Here is a 17,273-nt window from a genome sequence, read left to right as displayed (position 1 = left end):
ACATCGACATGAGGTCCAGATAGCTCCAGTCGGGAACTAGACCCACCCTGCGCCCCGAGTCCAGTCCGGATCCCGCAACGGCAGCTGCATCAACGCCCGGAGCCAGACACGCATGATTATCCCATCCTGGCTACCAGCGGCTACACGAGCATCCACTCCCACCTCCTGTGCGTGTGCGCGCCCGTGCTGACCGGCATGTGCGCGCGCATGTGTGTGTGTGTGTGTGTGTGTGAGAGCGAGAGAGAGAGAGAGGGGGAGAGAGCGAGCAAGCTGCCTTTATGGCATCGGCCTATAGGCTCATTATTTATAGTGGATACCTGCAGATGCACTGGAGCGGCTTCAAGAATGGCACTCTTCATGATGATTTAACCTCCTTTTCCTCCAGAGGTTTAACCCCTTTTACCCCCAAATGCCGCCACTTGAATACACACACACAGCAAACACACTAACGCCCTTGTTTTCTTTTTCTCTTCCAGACATTGCAGTTCTTCAGTTCTGCAACATTCCTTCTGTTTCTATCCTGCGTGTTTTATGTCCAAACATGCAGTGAACGCCACACAATTGTCTGCACTCTGGCCCTGTTTTTGGGAAATACCCCTTTAACTAAGCAGCCACATGGGTCAAAATTCAGAAATACCAAACTTGTATTGGCTATCATGCTTCCAGTGTATAACAAGTATCTAATGTGGATGTGTCAGGCTGATTTTTTTTTTGATTCTACACACATATGTATCCCCTGCAGCTGCACATAACAATCAATTATCCAGACCAGCCTGAGGAGAAAAAGGTCCAGTTCTAGGCCAACAGCAGCCGACCAGTTAACAGTAAATGCTTTTTGTTATAACTGCTAGAACAGTGAGGAACATTATTTCAGCACCACAGACAGCGACCCCACAGCCGCCTGCATTTATCAGCTGCTTTGGAGGAATGAATTGTTGCAAAAACTATAGCATTTTACATGTATGTTCTAAACTAACTTCTAAACTAGAAGAAAATAATGTGACAAAAGAATCAATAACCGATCTTTTGTGCTATATCTCTTTCAAAAGCGCCCTTCGCTGGTGCCGACCTGAAAACATCTGCTGTTGTCACCCACAGGCACGCTGCTGGTGCTGCTTCATTTCGACCAACCCCAGTGATGAAACACAGCCACGTTTGGCAGCAGTGTTGCAGACTCTAATTAAAACCTGCAGGGGGTAGAATGGGGGTAACATAAACATTTAATAGTAAAAAGGACTTGAAACCTGATCAGTCACACCTATGACTGCAGCTGCAAATTCAAACTCGGACGAGAGTTTAACAGAATTTGTTGACCATAAAAGGAAAAAAAGCTCAATTACTAACATTTCAAGGGCACCAGGAATCAAATTGCTGTTGTTTAAAGTCTTTAAAGGGTCAGTGATTTTGCCCCCTCCTGTGGGTTGGCCCTTAAATTAGATATACAGTCTATGTGTTGAGCAGTTAGTTAGTTTGGCAGAGTCTAATTTATACCTTTAAAAAGATTTCAGATTTCAAGATATGTCCATGTATTGAATATTAGCACGAACAAGGAAATAATTTTGCAGGTGAGATCCATACAAATAACCATGTGTCATGTAAAAAAAAAAAAACGTGAGCGAATGAGTGCAGCTGACAAAGACCGCCAAAAATATAACACTGTGAATTCAGCCGAAAAGGACTTTCTTTGACACAATGTACTATTTCATTCTGATATCAAGGTAAAAAGAGAAGCGTGGTTGTTTGATGTGCCCTGTAGGACTGACTCACACACACACACACACACACATTCCCACAAACATACTGCACATGTTCATAGATGCACTATAAATGATATGTTGACCACGCTTGGCTGACTGCTCTTCTGCTCCACCCAGGTGACTGATGCTGATTGCTGCACATGCACAAATGCATGGATAGCCTCCAGGCCATTACATCTGTGCGCACACTGTGCCATCACTCACTGAGCTCTGAACTAAACAACACACACCAACTTACGTCTGCAGATGTATGTCCTGTTTCTTTTACGCCAACTGGCTTGGTGTGAATTTGTATCCCCCCCCCCCCTACTTTTTAGGAAATAGCATAGCCTCACTGCTTCCTTCTGTTTTCTGATGCAGTTTCATGTCTTGAGGCTATATTTTTTTTTGTCTCAGTGTGTCTGCTGGTCTTTTCTACATTGCAAACATCCTGTTTATTGCCTCTCAGCCCACTCCTCCCCCACAGTATTTTCACCAACTGTGTGGATTCATCGGCAGGAGTTGGTGGTGAGTAGATTTTCCGAGAGTTAAGGAGAACAGAAGGTGGAGTGATTTTCAGAAGCTTTCAAAATCATAACTCAGCCTCCTACTTTGTCCTGAGTCACAGTCTGCAACATAAAATGACTCAGAGCCTTTTGACTTGTCACAGTTATCACATAGATAGATAGATAGATAGATATAGATAGATATAGATAGATATAGATAGATTATGATATTAGTTTATCTATATGCTCCATTGATCCAACATTTCCATTATTGCTGATTGCTTCATTGATTACCTCTTATGTCCCTGTAGAGTAGTGCACCAGTATTAATCCATATTACATAATTCCTATTAATTCTTGCTTTTTTCAAATTTGTCAAGTGTGTTTAAAAATGTGTATAAAGTTGCTGGTTAAACACGTTATGTTCTATTAATAAAAGCTGCTGCTATCATTAGCCTAATGCATTTTTTTTTTATTGCCGGTGCAGTTTGGCCTATTCCGCCTCCCGTACGTAGTGACGCACACGGACATACGTACGCGGAACCTCAGGTGTAAACAAAAACGGACAATCACTATATTTCTCCTCTGAGCCAAACAAATTAAAAACGAAACATAGTTATATCGTACGTAAAGTCGTGTGTTAGGGGTAAGTAACCTGTTAATTACACCAGGTTCTCCAGTTGCCCTCTATGTTGTGAGTCCTACAACCGAGAAGATGTAATTTGTTATGTAACTAGCGTTAGTATCGCTGCTGCTAGCTGCTAGCTGTCGAACTAAAAGCTAACCTGATACCGATAACACTCAATTTGTGTTAGCTAACACATAACATGACTTAGTAGTAGTACTAGTTATTACAGAGTATCAGTTAACGCCAGTACTGTTAACTAGTTAGCTGTCTATATAACGAAAGTAATCGAGTTGGTATTTAGCGTCAGTAACGCCGTTAAAAGGAGCTTTAAGTCAACATATTAGTGTTAATATTGTTTCAGCGTCGGTCACATCACGTGTTACCTAAAAACATTATCCATAAAATGTGAAAGAAATCTATATAAGTATTTTATTATATTGGATAAACGTTTACCAATCCACTAAGGCATCAGCTGGATACACTATTTAACTAGTCATCTGTTTTCATCAAACACACCGTGGATAGCAGCGGATGTCAGCGTGGACCAAGCCGAGATCACACTGGAACAAACTGTTGCTTAATGCTACTGCTTTGTGTTTCGAATTTGCCAGATTGCACCAGAAAATTAGACAAAATGTACAGTTTATGGATTACTAGCTGCTGTCCACAGGGTTAGTAGGGTTAGGGTTAGGTTTGTACTAAATAGTCTCAATCTCAGCATAAAAGTGTCAGTTTTCCTGATGGACTCTGGCATAATGTCTTCTACATGAGGGACAGACCGTGGCAAGATGTTTACCTCTGGGAAATTACAGCTGCACAGAGGACTAACTGGCTGAAATGACAGCCGTGTTATATATTATGATGTTCTGAGAAAGAAAACAGATAAATCACTGTATATACTCTGAAAACTCGTCATCTCTGTTTCTGTTTCTTTTTAAATGGGTTCCAGATGTGTGGCAGCAGTGGATGCGAGTGCTAGCTCATTACTGTAAGAAGACATACGTTGGTGTTGTTGGCCCGCAGAAACAATTGTAGCCAACATGTCGAGGAAACAGACGACGAAACCTGTACGGAGCAACAAAAAGAGTGAACTGGAGCGCAAGAGGGATGAGCGGGCGGCACGGCGGGCCATTGTGAAGGATCGCAAGAACCGGCCTCAGGATTGTGATGAAGGAGCAGAGTTTGTCAGTTTCTCCAATCAGCTCCAGGCGCTGGGGCTGAAGCTCAGAGAAGTCCCCGGTGACGGGTAAGAGCCAGAAAAAGATTGTGGTGTCTAGCTGTGCTTTGTCTCCCAATGTGTTGTCTTTTTCCATCACAAATCATAAAAAACGCTTATTTTCAAAACTCAGACAGCTGTCACACCATGAGTAACTGGGATCATTGATAGAAGAATGTTCCTCTAGTCTTCAACCTTTATGCCTACTTCTCTCCAGCCTACAGTCAATAACGATGTTCAGTAAACTGATGATTTTCTTTCATAAATGATAACACCAGCTGTACTATGCGTTTTCATGGTTCAAAACAACCTTGAAAATGTCTTTCACCTCTCTAGTTTAATTAAAAATCCAAATCTAAATGTAATTGATTGACTATACTGTCCTGAGGGTCTGGTAGCCTTGTGATTTGTAGTACTTAAGTTATTGTTATTGGCCAACACCCAGCTCATGTCAATTCTAATAAATGCATCGATGGAAATGAAGCCTTTGATTTAAACATATCATGACCTTCATTCTGCTGATTTAACTATAGAAAATCATGTGTCGACACACCAGTCGCTGTCTTCGTTTCTTGCAGGAACTGCCTGTTCAGAGCGCTCGGCGACCAGCTAGAAGGTCACTCACGGGGTCACCTACGGCTTCGGCAGGAGACTGTTCAGTACATGATGTCTCATCGACAAGACTTTGAACCCTTTGTGGAGGACGACGTGCCCTTCGCACAGCATTGTAAGAATATGAGCCGCATAATATATCAACCAAAAAAATATAACCGGTTAGGAAGCATTTACTTACACCTCATTCATAGTTGACTATTCTGACATACTGCTGTACATGGGAAGTCAATTGATTTCAATAGGAGATCATTTTGACCAGTGACTGGGTGGTGACCCCTGGTGGCCACCACTTCTGTGTGCAATGGAGTGAAAGATGCTGTATGTCAGGGTTTCCCAACCAGGTGGTGAGGACCCTAAATAAGTGGGTGCAAGATAAATCAGATTTTTTTTCCCAGACTTTCCTTCTCAGTTTAGGATAATGATGGTAGACACCAAGATATGTTTGTCTGCTTTGATGGAACCATAAAAAAATGTTGTGTCATCACAGCTTCGGATCTTCTGAGTAATTACTTTTGTTTCCTTCCAGTGTCCAACCTCTCTCAGCCTGGTACATTTGCTGGCAATGATGCTATTGTGGCTTTTGCTCGCAGTCAACAGGTGAAAGTGGTCATCCATCAGCTGAACACGCCACTGTGGGAGGTACGGACAGAAACGGAGGAAAAGATTTTCAAATGACATCACGTAAAAAGTGTTAAACATCTAACACTGTTCTGTTGTCTTTATTGCAGATAAATGGTGCAGAGAAGCAGGTGTGTAGAGAGCTACACATCGCGTACCGCTACGGAGATCATTATGACAGCGTGAGGCGGACTGGAGACAACTCTGAGAGTCCTGCTCAGCTCCGCATAGAGGTATATGTCTTACATCTTATATCTTATCTATCTTATATCATACAGTAGCTGAAATCATTCAGTAAACTCCAGGCCTACCTCTTTAGATGTCAAGAGGGATGTCATGCTTTACATTTGTGGGCTAAAATATTCTTCAAATCTTCTGCTTCACTCTGATGTTTTCTGGCTGTTGCTGTTCCCAGAATCTGCAGAATTCGCGAGGCCAGCAGCGTGAGTTTGGGGACGGTCAGAGGGACAGACAGAAAAACCCTTCTCCCACAGCCGCAGAGGAGGACAACGTGATCCTGAGCTCCATTAAGAATCGAGGAATCCACGGTCAGAAGTCACGCGTTGCTCATTAACTGCTGGAAGAATTAGACAGCGAGGAATCAGCTATAGCACAGACTTTATTTAGCTACATTTTCCAAAGATGTCATAAACATGTCATCCTTGAATCATCACATAACACTGACTGGTTCTGTTCATGTGTTCATGTGTTCATGCGTGTGGTTTCTGGCTCAGGTGATGAGGAGAATCTGCTCCAGCTGAGTGCGGCCACCATCAATGCTGAATGGCTTGTTGGCTCCATGTTGGGCCAGTCCTGCCAGGGCCAGTGCACCTCCGGATCCTGCTCAGCCTGCAGAGCTGCAGCCTCAGACTGCAGTGAGCACAAAGTGCCAGCAGAGAGCAGCAACATACAAAAACCAAAGGTAGATTCACTTATTACGGCTTCTCTAGCCCTTTTTTAAATTTTAGAATCCCCTAGAACATTAACATCGCTCATAAAATGACCGGCGTTCACATCATTGCATGTGGACGGACAATTGTTTCCCTTCTTCCCAGGTATCTAACAAGCAGAGGAAAGAGCAGCAGCGACAAGAGAAGAAGAAGCGTCAGGAGGAGAGGCATCGGCAGAAGTTTCTCCAGAGTAAAGGAGGTCAGGACCAGAACCAGAACCTGCCAGAGGCTGTTACTTTGGTACCAGCTCTCAACACGCTCAGCATATAGACTGGAGCATGGCCAAAATAACCTACTGTTACTCTAGCTACTGGTGGCTGCCGCTGTCCACAACCTTTTTGCACATAGCCAGATCTGAATCAGTCACAGTGGATGACTTTTCCTAAAGAGAACCCTATAGTTTCTTTGCAAACAGTATAACGGTGCCTGCAAACGTGTGTGTGTGAGTGTGTGAGATGTGTGAAAGTTGTAAAAGGTGTGTGAGGGAGTGAAAGAGCATGACCTTCAGTGTTTTTGTTGGGTTTTGATTCAGCTCAGTCCCCGGTCAGTGTTGGCGTATGTAGAAACTCATCAGATATGGTCGACCTACCATGCTACCCCGCCCTCTTTCTATGCTGGACATCTGGCTTCTCATGACAACCACGCAGATAATCTCGTCGCCGCTGGGCTTTTTGATTTGCCACAAATTGAGTCGGTCTATTCAGGTGTCCAGATCTTTCTGTTTGTTGGATCTGGCCAAAGAAGGAAGTAAGAGGAGGAGCGGCAGATGAGTGATTGTAACGCACACTGTGTAAGGAATGTGGCAATAAATAATAATAATAAATGATCATTTTCTGTTCATGTGTACAGGTTGTTTGTGACGTATGTTTTTCAGAGTAGTTTGTACATTTCCATCTTGTGACATGCTCAAAGAGTGGTAAAGTTATTTCCTTCCTTTTTTTTAATTAATTTTCTTTGGTGTCAGAGAAAATAGCTTAAATACAACAAATTGAACATTAACAGACAGAAGACATCTTAGCAAGAGGCAGAGGTTTCACTACATACTAAACAAACAAGGCTAACCTTTAGTCAGAATTATTTCCTGAGATTTTCCACCCTGTTATGCTAAAAGTACGTAAGTATCTATGAAATATGTTACTGTAACAAAGTTTATTAAAGAAATAGGACAACTTATTGGAACGTGCACAAAACATTTGAAAACAGCAGTAAAAAAAAAAATCTTTGTTATCCCTGAAGCCGTGCAGGTGAAGAGGTGAATATGATCATGAGATGTTCCCGCCCATATACACTACTCACATAAAGTTAGGGATATTCGACTTTCAGGTGAAATATATGGAAAATGTAAAAAGTGAATGCTACAGTGATATTATATCATGAAAGTAGGGCATTTAAGTAGAAGCATGCACTGGTAATTTTATTCATCTTAAACAATTTATTGAAAGAAAATCTAACAACAGTGGTAGGTATACCACAACAAAACATTTTCAGTGTCTCAATAAATTGGGATGTGGCCAAAGGACGTCCACTCCTCTCCTTTCTGTGACTCTTCCAGTCTCTGTATCACTGTTCCAACCTCCTGATGACACTCTGTGACCCTCTAAGCTCAGTGAACACCTCCGTCTGAGGACTTCCTGTTTGAAGCCTCCAGTGTTGAGGTGCTGCTGATCAACTGTTAGGTGTCGTCTTGGTCTCATGATGTCAGAATGTGAACAGCAGGATGAGGAGGACTGTTTAAATACCAATTCTAACTGAAGCAGGAAATGTATTGGTGGATTCATGGATCAAACCTGTTGTGAATGTTGCTGTTAAGCTTCTTGTTAGAGAACAGCAACTGGTGCAAAAAGTACTGAGACACTGAACAGTTGGACATGTGGATTCAAAGGTTTAGAGAAGGTCACATTAAGTTCACCTGGAAAGGTTAGAATGCATTTTAGGTTCATCCTGAAATTTCACCTGAAAGCTGAATATCCCTAACTTTTTGTGAGTAGTGTATGTGTGGCCTAATTATCACCATGATTGTGAGATACTAAATAATATGAATTTCTCATTCATGGCTCCTACAAAATATGCATAAATATGTTTTCTCTTACAAAAATAGACAAGATGCTCCAACTTATTTTAGCTAATGATTAAAAGCAGAAACACTCTGATCATTAGTACACTTCAGTTACTCCCATGAAGTGACGTGCTCTTGAAAAATGGGATCTACTAGAATTTAAAGTCACTGAAAGTGTGAGTGTATTGCAGAAATTTGCCTGTATTGGATTAACTCACTGTCAGAATTGAGGGACCTCATGTACAGTGTAGTAATGCAATGAATACATCACACGAACAGTCCTACTGTGAGGAGTTTTCTGCAGTTAACAAATAGTCAGGTGATATTCTCATTAGAGATATTCAGGACTCACTCCTGTGTGGTCAAACTGCTCACTGTAGATGTGTAATCATTAAACTCTGGTAGATGAATGATAAAAAAGCCTCAACACTGAGAAAACTACCATGCGCAGTGCTGGACTTGCACCAATGACCCAGGGCTTAAATAGTATTGTTTTAGTAGCAGGTCACTGGGCCTCCAGTTCTTTGCTGGTTGATAATTTGACAAATGGGGTTTCAGAATAAAGTGATGAGAATAAAGCCAGGATTTTTGACTAACTAGAGCTACAGCTGAATGTGCTTCAGGGCCCCTGCTGGTGGAAATGAGAACTTGGAGGAGTTGAGGTTCAAGCTACCTGCCTATTTATCCTAACGGGGGGAGAGACGACAATTTGATTATACTGTACCTTCATGCAATAGAGAAGCTCCAGTAAAATAAGGGTTTGGCATGAGCAAAGCTAGATAGTTCAGTATAGTGATATCTGATATGGAGAGAATCCAATCCACACACTAGGAAATATAAGAAATGTTTTATTAAAAACAGAATTAAAAAAATGACATGAATAGAAGTCAAGGCGAGACTTACTGGGATGATTTCATCTTTGACAGACTTGACAAACTATGTACACTAATCCTACTTGACTGGTAGGTAGCCTCAAAGACTGAAACCTGCACGCTGGTATAGAATTGTTGAAGTGAAATTATGTCACTTTTGCTGAATAATATCACTTGTGGCATTTATGGATAATGTGAAATGCAAACAGAGTCAGTAACATCAGGTATCAGTATCAATCGTAGGTTTGCTAACATTAGCCACCATAAGCTACTGGTCACACCAGACCAAATGAGGCTGTAGCAGGAAAACCTGCGAGTGAACTGAACCGAACTGAGCCCAGATGTGTTTTATTACTTGTGAAGTAAACTTTGCATTTGTAAGAAGGTGAGGATGTTTTATCTTGTTGCAAACTGTACACGGTGCCGCTTTTAACATCCGCACAGTCAAAAAGCTGCATTGTACCATATTCCACCACTGTGTTTGCAGTCGAATAAGAGGCGAGAAGTCTGGTAAAATATATGCTGTCATGGGCGTTTCCCGGCTCTTGTGTCAAAGTTCTTTGATGCTGCAGTTGAACTTAAACAGTTTCACACTGAATCTCCTCCATGCAGGTAAATTCCCTCCTCTGGTTGTTTCCTAGTCCAGTCAAACAAGATGAAATCTGTCTGAGGGATCATCAGCTTGTCAGTCTGTGCTGTGAGGATGAGAGCTGCTGCTCCTCTAGAAGTCCTGTCGGATGTTCTCCTTGTTCTCCTCCCCCTGCTGTTGTCTGTGCTGAGCCATTTCGTTCTCCAGCTGGACGATGGCGCGCTCGATCTCATAGTTCTTACTAACCAGAGACACCCAGCTGTTGGGGGACAGACACAGATGTTACGACAGAGGAAAATCTAACCTGTACGTACAGTGATATAAACTCTTCCAACCACGTACTTTGACTCCTGCTCTCTCAGTTTGGCTCCTCCTGCTAGCTGATCGTTCTTACGCTGCCAGTTCAAATCTTGAATTTGCTTCCTGTGTGCCAGAACAAAAACGGAATTGTTAAATATGTGAAAACTGATTTGATGACACTTTTATGCAGCACAAACGATCCAGTGATCAGTCACCTGAATTTCTGAAGTTCCTTTTGAGCCATCTCAATCATGAAGGCCAAGTTACTTAAGGAGGAAGATGAGATGGCATGTTAGCGGACCAATTATAAACGGAGCTGAACACACACTAGACTGAACACAGACTGAATCAGTAAGGGACAGGCTGCGGTCACATACTCGTTGTATAATTTCCACGCGTTGGTTCCATACTGCGACATGAGCTCCAGGTTCTCAATGCGGACCGCCTGGTGCTCTAGCTGGGCCATCGAGTTGTTCACGCACTCCTGCCACGCTGTGATGTCGTTCTTCTGTCCTGATGAGGGCGCTGGCAGCTCGTACCTCCACGGCAAAAAAGTCACATAAAACTATCAACATTTGGAGCCACGGAGTGAAAATAGCTGTGGAATAAGTGTCTGATTTAAAAAAAATACAACAGTAGTTCTGACTTCAAGTCAGTTCTAAAGTGAATAACCTGAAATACCTTAAAATCTGTCCATCACTGAATTGGCTAAAACAATAATGTATTTTATTTATGTAAGGGATAATGTCATTATTGCAAAATGTGGTAATATGACGCATTGCTCTGCAGTAATGGAAGCTGCTTGCTGAACAGCATCCTGCTTATTACAGTTTTATCGATTTAAAATTGACTTTCTTGCTTCCACTATCAGGATGGCGTCCATAGCAACGGGCTGTTATACGTAGCAACAGTCTGCTAGAGAAATAAGTGACCGCAGAATGTCGTAATTGACCAATCAGAATCTAGCATTCAACAAAGCCGTGTAATAAATGCAGGTATGTCTCTGAAGCAAAAGTACAACTTTTGGCTGAACTGTGATCAGTATTTCTGCACGTGTCTCTGGCTGTGTATGTATTCAGAGCCCACAGAGACATTCAGGCGCTTGATTTGGTTGTTGTGCTGCTTTAAGCATCAACACACGTTCTCCTGCAGTGTCATGTGTTTACCTCTTCATGCTCAGGAGATCCATCGGCTGCCGGGCTGCCAGGCGCTCAAATTCATTCCTCATAATTTCTGTCTAAAAAGTGAGAAGAAATTAAGAGACGCTGTTATTTTTGTCACACTGGCTGAAGCTGTGGAGAAGCGTTCAGAGGCCTGAGGAGTTCGTCACCTCAAAAGTAGAGAAGTCAGGTGTGGGCATGTAGCTCAGGTAGTTCTTGGTGGGTCGGTATCTTCTGGTCTCCTCCTCCACCAGCGCTGCAGCCTGGAGGACAAAAGATAATTGGTTTCTTAGACAGAAAAAGCACTGAAGCTCCCAACACAGTAACTTTTATGAGTTTTTACTTTAATCCACTGGTGCTGGTGATTTTGCACTGGGTGTTACAGAGCTAGTATTAGGTTAAATTAGATTATTAAATACCAAAACACTATTTCACTGTTAACTCATTATCCTCTCTTTTGGCAGGGTGAAAACGCACTCAGACCCCACATGGGAATAATGTGACTGGGAGGCCTAGGAGTCAGTCTGAGACTAAACAGACCACAGCAGCTTGTGTTGTTTCTCCTCACCAGTTGAAGGCGCATTCATTCGCACTAATTTCTCATATCTGACTTAGCATGTTGAAATATTCCATCATGATAGCCAAGGGGTACTTTAAACTGTCACAATATTTACCCAATGAAACAAAAAAACAGAGTTGATGATAGATTATTCTGAGTTTTATTTGTTTTATATTCCCTGTCTTGTTAAGGTAAGGCGTACAGCTGTAGGCCATTAAGATGACAGACTGATGCTGGAGTATGAGACATCCCCAAAGACCAAATAAAGACATGTGACAGTGAAGCCAAATGCTTTTGCAAGTTTGAAATACATACATAGATCTTCTTTTTGTACTTCTCTTTAAGCTTCTTTTATTGATGATGTTTAATACTGTTCCAATGAGATGTCTATTCAAGGAGTCATGTGAGCACCAAGTCATTAACAAATGGAAAGAGGAAGTGACAGAGTTTTTAATTAGTAGTTAAACACTGGCAGCATAATGCAGAACGTCAAATTAGCAGTCAGCTCTGAAAACAGTTTTCAGATAGTGTGACAAACGGGTGTATCCAAACTAAAAAGGCCTGATGATCAGACCAAATGAGACGGACACACACTGTTTATGGGGGGAACAAAGGAAATTGTCTACACTTTGCAGCCACTGTATTCTTTATGTCCCTGTGGAGCCTCATTGGAGTACTGTATGAAGTCTCACAAGTAAAAGGTCAGTTAGCCTAACTTGTAAAACGCGAGTGATTTGTATCTATAGGTTTGCTTTTGGATCTGTAAATCTGTATGTATGCCTCTAATTTACAACCCACATATCATCATTTGTATGTCAACTTGGCATTTTTCAATGGAAAAAGAATTTGTGAATCTCCACCTATTTGTGTGGCTTCTTTTGAGACTATTTTACCGCACTGTTTCACACAAAATCCACACGTGGGGGAGAGCGTGACTCTTTAAATGTCATCTGACTCATAACTTGTAAAACAAATACAGGAACAGATTTACAGACACAAATCACTCAGCATTTATTTGTGCATCTTGTTTTACTAGTTACACAACTTGACATTTGTTTACGAATACGTATGAGACTGTTTTAATGCCATAGTACTGTACAGACTGTGTTCCATTACTGGGATCTAACAGCAGCTTGGCTCCTACAGCCGGACAGCTTTCTGCAGTCCATTTTGTGTTTTTACAAACATATAACAATGTGAGCTCTGGTGAAATGATCCAGTTTATAGTGAGCTCATAGACGTGAATTTAAATAATGTATAGTATTAGTGCACATCTGGAAATGATTCAAACGGGTAACGGAGACATACGAATGAATTCCACATTAGCACGACATAAACATTTTCATTTCAACCACCACATCAGCCAAACCAGTCAAACACAGACGTTGAATTAATAAACATACATACACTTCTTCAAGCATAAAATGTATCGAAAAACATTTGCTGATTTTACTTAAGATGATTTTATTTGTTTTAATTTCTTGCTCATTATCTAACTCTTTAGCTTTGACTTTCACTCCCTTGTATCTTTATGGTTTCAATTTGTGCTTATTTCTACTGTAAAGCACTTTTGTATCTGTGCTCGAAATGTGCTGTATCATTAAAGTTTATTATCATCATTATTATTATAGGTGTGTTAATTTAGCTTTGGTTGAACTGGTGTATCTCAATGGATGTAAAAGACCTTTTGACTTAACAGCTGGAATTAATAACATTAACGATGGCTGAATTAGTTCCCCTGTCAGTGCTCTGGTGTTGGAGCTTACTGGGATGCATTATTGCAAATTGCATTCAACCTCTCATAACTATGTGATCGTAATCTTGTAATAAAGAGATATTTTTTGTGTCATTCCAAAAAAAAAAAAATGAATCTCAGTATTATTAGTAGGTAGACGTGATTATCATTCCCATTACAGAAGTCTGCATCATTATGAAGCCAATAGTGCTATAGCACTAAAATGAATCTAATGCTGACAAAAACTGGCAGCAAGTAAAGATTGCAGTTGTTGCAGTTGGTTTAAGAAACAAAGCGCAAGCTGTCATACTTTAGCTAAACATTACATTACATTAATTTGGCGGACGCTTTTGTCCAAAGCAACATACTATTCAAACCATGCAGGAGCAAGATACGGGTCTTGTCAGAGGATGCAAGAGTCAGAATTACAAGATTAGAGCTCTTTTTTTGTCTCTTTGATGAATGCATTCAGCCTCCCTATTAATTAAACAGAGCCATCAACGCCATTCATTTCACACATGCTTTATCTGCTGTGACTGCGTGCTGAGAAAAAGGTCTATATGTTCTCAAGCTGTGTGAGCACTGCTCTCTAAACAGGACCCAAACACACTGCATCTTATTGGGGTTAATGACACAATGTTCCAGGGCCAAGCTGGAGAACAAACCAAGCAAAATGGCCCCCAGGAGGCAACTGGTTCACTGTGTATCACTTGGGTCCTATGTCCCAATCTACCTTTAAGATCTTAATCATTTAATTTTCACTGTCCTGAGTAATGCTGTTTGGTTTTGTATTGCTTCATTATTACACTGCGGGAATGTGGTACCAACTGACAGCGATTAGACATTTAGAGTGACATTTCAAGTGCAAAATAATACATTTTAAACCACAGAAGCCATTCCTTCAATTAAAATGGTAGAGAAAAACTAGATTATCGTCTATTTATTTAATTTCCAAGAGGGAATTTTCATAGCTGCGCTCCTAACCCCATGAAGTTACGAACTAAGTTATTGCTATGCTAATGTGGAGCACTGACGTTAGCTGGCATTAGCTTAATATTTCCCTAAACAAATGAGCGTGCTAAATATTAGTACGGATAACTTTCGGTATAACTAATGCAATAGTTTTGAGGTGCTAAGTGCCCAATTCAAATCTAACTAAACTATTTCAGTGTGCCTTGTCTGGTTAGCGCTCAGTTAAACGTGGTTAGCTAACAGGTAGGCTAACAGTTAGCAAACTCCCTGCCTGATAGAAGTGAAGTTTACTCACCGCCTCTCTGACACCTGCTGCGTCGTAACCTTGGTCAAAATATGGCAAAGCATCGACGAACACTTCACCAGCTACCGAAGCCGTCCCGGCCATTTTTAACCAGTCTATATTGTTGAGTTTGTTTGAATTAGTGTTACTTCCCTCGGCTGAAAAATTGACTCAAGCTAACAGAGGGCAAGGATTTCCGGTCTAGACCTTCAGAATAAAAGCCCACCATGGCCGTGTATTTGTGTTTGTGACATCTAGTGGAGCGGAGTGTAACTGCTGCCCAGCTGTGAAGGACAGATGTTCAGTTTAAACACAAATAAATAACACAAAAACTAAATATTATAGCAAATAGATATCACCATCAAACTTCCCCAGTTGATGACTTATAGTAAGATGATTATGTGGGGTAAATGGCCATTATGTAATTAATTAATGCACTAATTTGCATACGTTTTCAGAACATAAATGTGAACATAAGATAAAGCCAGGTTAAAATTCTTGTATCATGTTGTTGACATGATAGAGTCTTATTGGCATAATAAAATTTTTACAGAGGGAATTTTGGATATCTTTTTTTAATCACAAAATATTGTCAACAACCCTAAAAATGTTGCCATATGTTATATAAATCAGGCTATTAATGTTATACAAACAAACCCCTCGACATAAACCTTCAGAATATAGATAGGGATACAACTGGAAAGTTTTGTTTATGTACGTGCTGCTGAAGTGTGTATTTCTGGCTCAGACTATGAGTAAAAACAACCTTTTAAGATATGAATTTAGGAGAAGTCTACAGAAGCAAACAGACAAAGTGTAGTAAAATAAACACATAAATGAGTATTTTGGATGAGTTTTTGCCTGTCGTGTCTCTCGCCTTACCCTCTTGCTTTGTACTGTTTTGCATTTTTCCTGCAGACTTGAAAAAAATAATCATTAAATGCATTAAAACATGAGTTTATTTGATTTCACTTTTACAGGCATTTTTTCATCAGCACCCTCAACATGTTTTTCTAGTGCAGTCCAGCTCTATAGGGATTAACACTACAGGGGTTCCAGCAAACACACAGTATATTACTAAATAATCTATAAACACAGCTCTTGATACTGTCTGGACTACTTTTTTCACTTCAAGTCTTTTTGATTTGTGCTGCTTATGAACCGGCATCAGTTCTAATTGTGGAACCTGCACTTGACTTTAGACAGTAAAAATGTCCCCTTATACATTACAATGGTCTCAAACTGTCATGTACAAATAAGTTGTCACAGATGCAAGAACGAGCCAAATGAGTGTTTATTTGGTAAGCAGCCTCTTTTACATACATTCTTGCAGAAGCACACAGATGTACTGATACTAAACTGCAGCTCCTTTAAAGGCAGCTATCAGAGATGCATTTAAAAAATACCCTGTTAGTCCAATATGGAGGAACCAAGAGAGAACAATGTACAGGAGTTTTGTCCATGCATCCTTGAGTCCTTGAGGGCTCGTGCACTCCACTGTCGACATCACTATTAAAACTGCAGACTCAGCGAAGTGCCACAGCGCTACAGAGTGCCACTTAGGACCAGGCCAGTATTCATTCCAGTCTGTAAGCTCTCCTCCTCAGCCAGTCACCCTTTATTATGCTGCTGGTCTGATTGACTGCATAACTTTTTCCAATGTTCGCAGCTACATTCAGCTGTTTGACCTTTTCACTCTTTTTTCTGCTACTAATGAAATCGTAACTCTTGGCTACGTGCAGATATATTCAGTTTACTCACACAATTTATACATTTGAACTAAATTAGTTTAAAATTTTTAAATGCATAATCATGCTGTAATTTAATAGCAGGTGATGTAGTTGCTGAGCATAATTAAGCCCATGTGCATGGCAGCTGTGCTAATTACTTACATAGCCTGAGGGGTTGTGTGTGTCTCTCTCTCTCTCTCTCTCTCTCTCTATACATACATAATAATACTATACACAGTATAACTACACTAGGATACCTAAGGAAAAGTAGTTAAAAAAATAATCATGAAATAAATGAATTATTGGATAAAATGTATATAGTAATATATATATATTATCCTTACTAATACAGTGACACACACACAACATTCTTTTTTAATTAATAAATTGTTGTTAGGGTTGTGGTTTCCAGTAGGTGTAACATTTGAATAGCAGACGAGCAAATGTTACTTGGTGTGTTAAAAACACATGCATAGTATTTACATTACACACATTATGACTATTTACTCCTATTTACTATTTACTTAATACATACTTAATACTTTACTTGATACACATAGATAGATAGATAGATAGATAGATAGATAGATAGATAGATAGATAGATAGATAGATAGATAGATAGATAGATAGTGTTAAGATTTATGTTTTTTCACTAAATCACAGGTGACACATTCTCATGACAAAATAACAATTAATCAAGGAAACAGGCAAAAATAATTTAATAAATAAATTTTTTTAAATAATAA

At 40.4% G+C, this 17,273-nt stretch overlaps 2 protein-coding genes across 2 annotated transcripts; one reads left to right on the top strand and one right to left on the bottom strand.

Annotated features, from left to right (window-relative positions):
* The first annotated feature begins 2,784 nt into the window (after positions 1-2,784).
* Positions 2,785-7,129, top strand: otud3 (OTU deubiquitinase 3). Its single transcript, XM_070839677.1, has 8 exons — positions 2,785-2,888; positions 3,820-4,116; positions 4,665-4,813; positions 5,228-5,340; positions 5,430-5,552; positions 5,735-5,867; positions 6,054-6,241; positions 6,375-7,129. The coding sequence occupies exons 2-8, from the start codon at positions 3,911-3,913 to the stop codon at positions 6,537-6,539; spliced, it is 1,077 nt and encodes a 358-aa protein (XP_070695778.1). The 5' UTR covers positions 2,785-2,888; positions 3,820-3,910; the 3' UTR covers positions 6,540-7,129.
* Positions 7,130-9,206: 2,077 nt separating this feature from the next.
* On the bottom strand, positions 9,207-14,954 carry bcas2 (BCAS2 pre-mRNA processing factor). Its single transcript, XM_070839800.1, has 7 exons — positions 14,808-14,954; positions 11,417-11,509; positions 11,253-11,323; positions 10,464-10,625; positions 10,302-10,352; positions 10,129-10,209; positions 9,207-10,045 (listed from the first exon to the last, which is right to left on the bottom strand). Exons 1-7 carry the CDS (start codon positions 14,898-14,900, stop codon positions 9,919-9,921), a joined length of 678 nt encoding a protein of 225 aa, XP_070695901.1. The 5' UTR covers positions 14,901-14,954; the 3' UTR covers positions 9,207-9,918.
* Positions 14,955-17,273: the final 2,319 nt, after the last annotated feature.

This window comes from Pempheris klunzingeri, chromosome 11, assembly GCF_042242105.1.
Source record: "Pempheris klunzingeri isolate RE-2024b chromosome 11, fPemKlu1.hap1, whole genome shotgun sequence".
Classification (NCBI taxonomy): domain Eukaryota; kingdom Metazoa; phylum Chordata; class Actinopteri; order Acropomatiformes; family Pempheridae; genus Pempheris; species Pempheris klunzingeri.
The sequence above is the reverse complement of the archived record's forward strand: the minus strand, read 5'-3'. Positions and strand labels throughout refer to the sequence as shown.

Bases quoted from the DNA above. Each gene is read 5' to 3' on its own strand.
- otud3 (XM_070839677.1), top strand. From the start codon at position 3,911: ATGTCGAGGAAACAGACGACGAAACCTGTACGGAGCAACAAAAAGAGT. The intron at 4,117-4,664 runs GTAAGAGCCAGA...CGTTTCTTGCAG, and splicing joins AGAGAAGTCCCCGGTGACGG to GAACTGCCTGTTCAGAGCGC. The intron at 6,242-6,374 runs GTAGATTCACTT...CCTTCTTCCCAG, and splicing joins GCAACATACAAAAACCAAAG to GTATCTAACAAGCAGAGGAA.
- bcas2 (XM_070839800.1), bottom strand. From the start codon at position 14,900: ATGGCCGGGACGGCTTCGGTAGCTGGTGAAGTGTTCGTCGATGCTTTG. The intron at 11,510-14,807 runs GTGAGTAAACTT...TTTGTCCTCCAG, and splicing joins CAGCAGGTGTCAGAGAGGCG to GCTGCAGCGCTGGTGGAGGA. The intron at 10,626-11,252 runs GTAAACACATGA...TTTGCCGTGGAG, and splicing joins GATCTCCTGAGCATGAAGAG to GTACGAGCTGCCAGCGCCCT.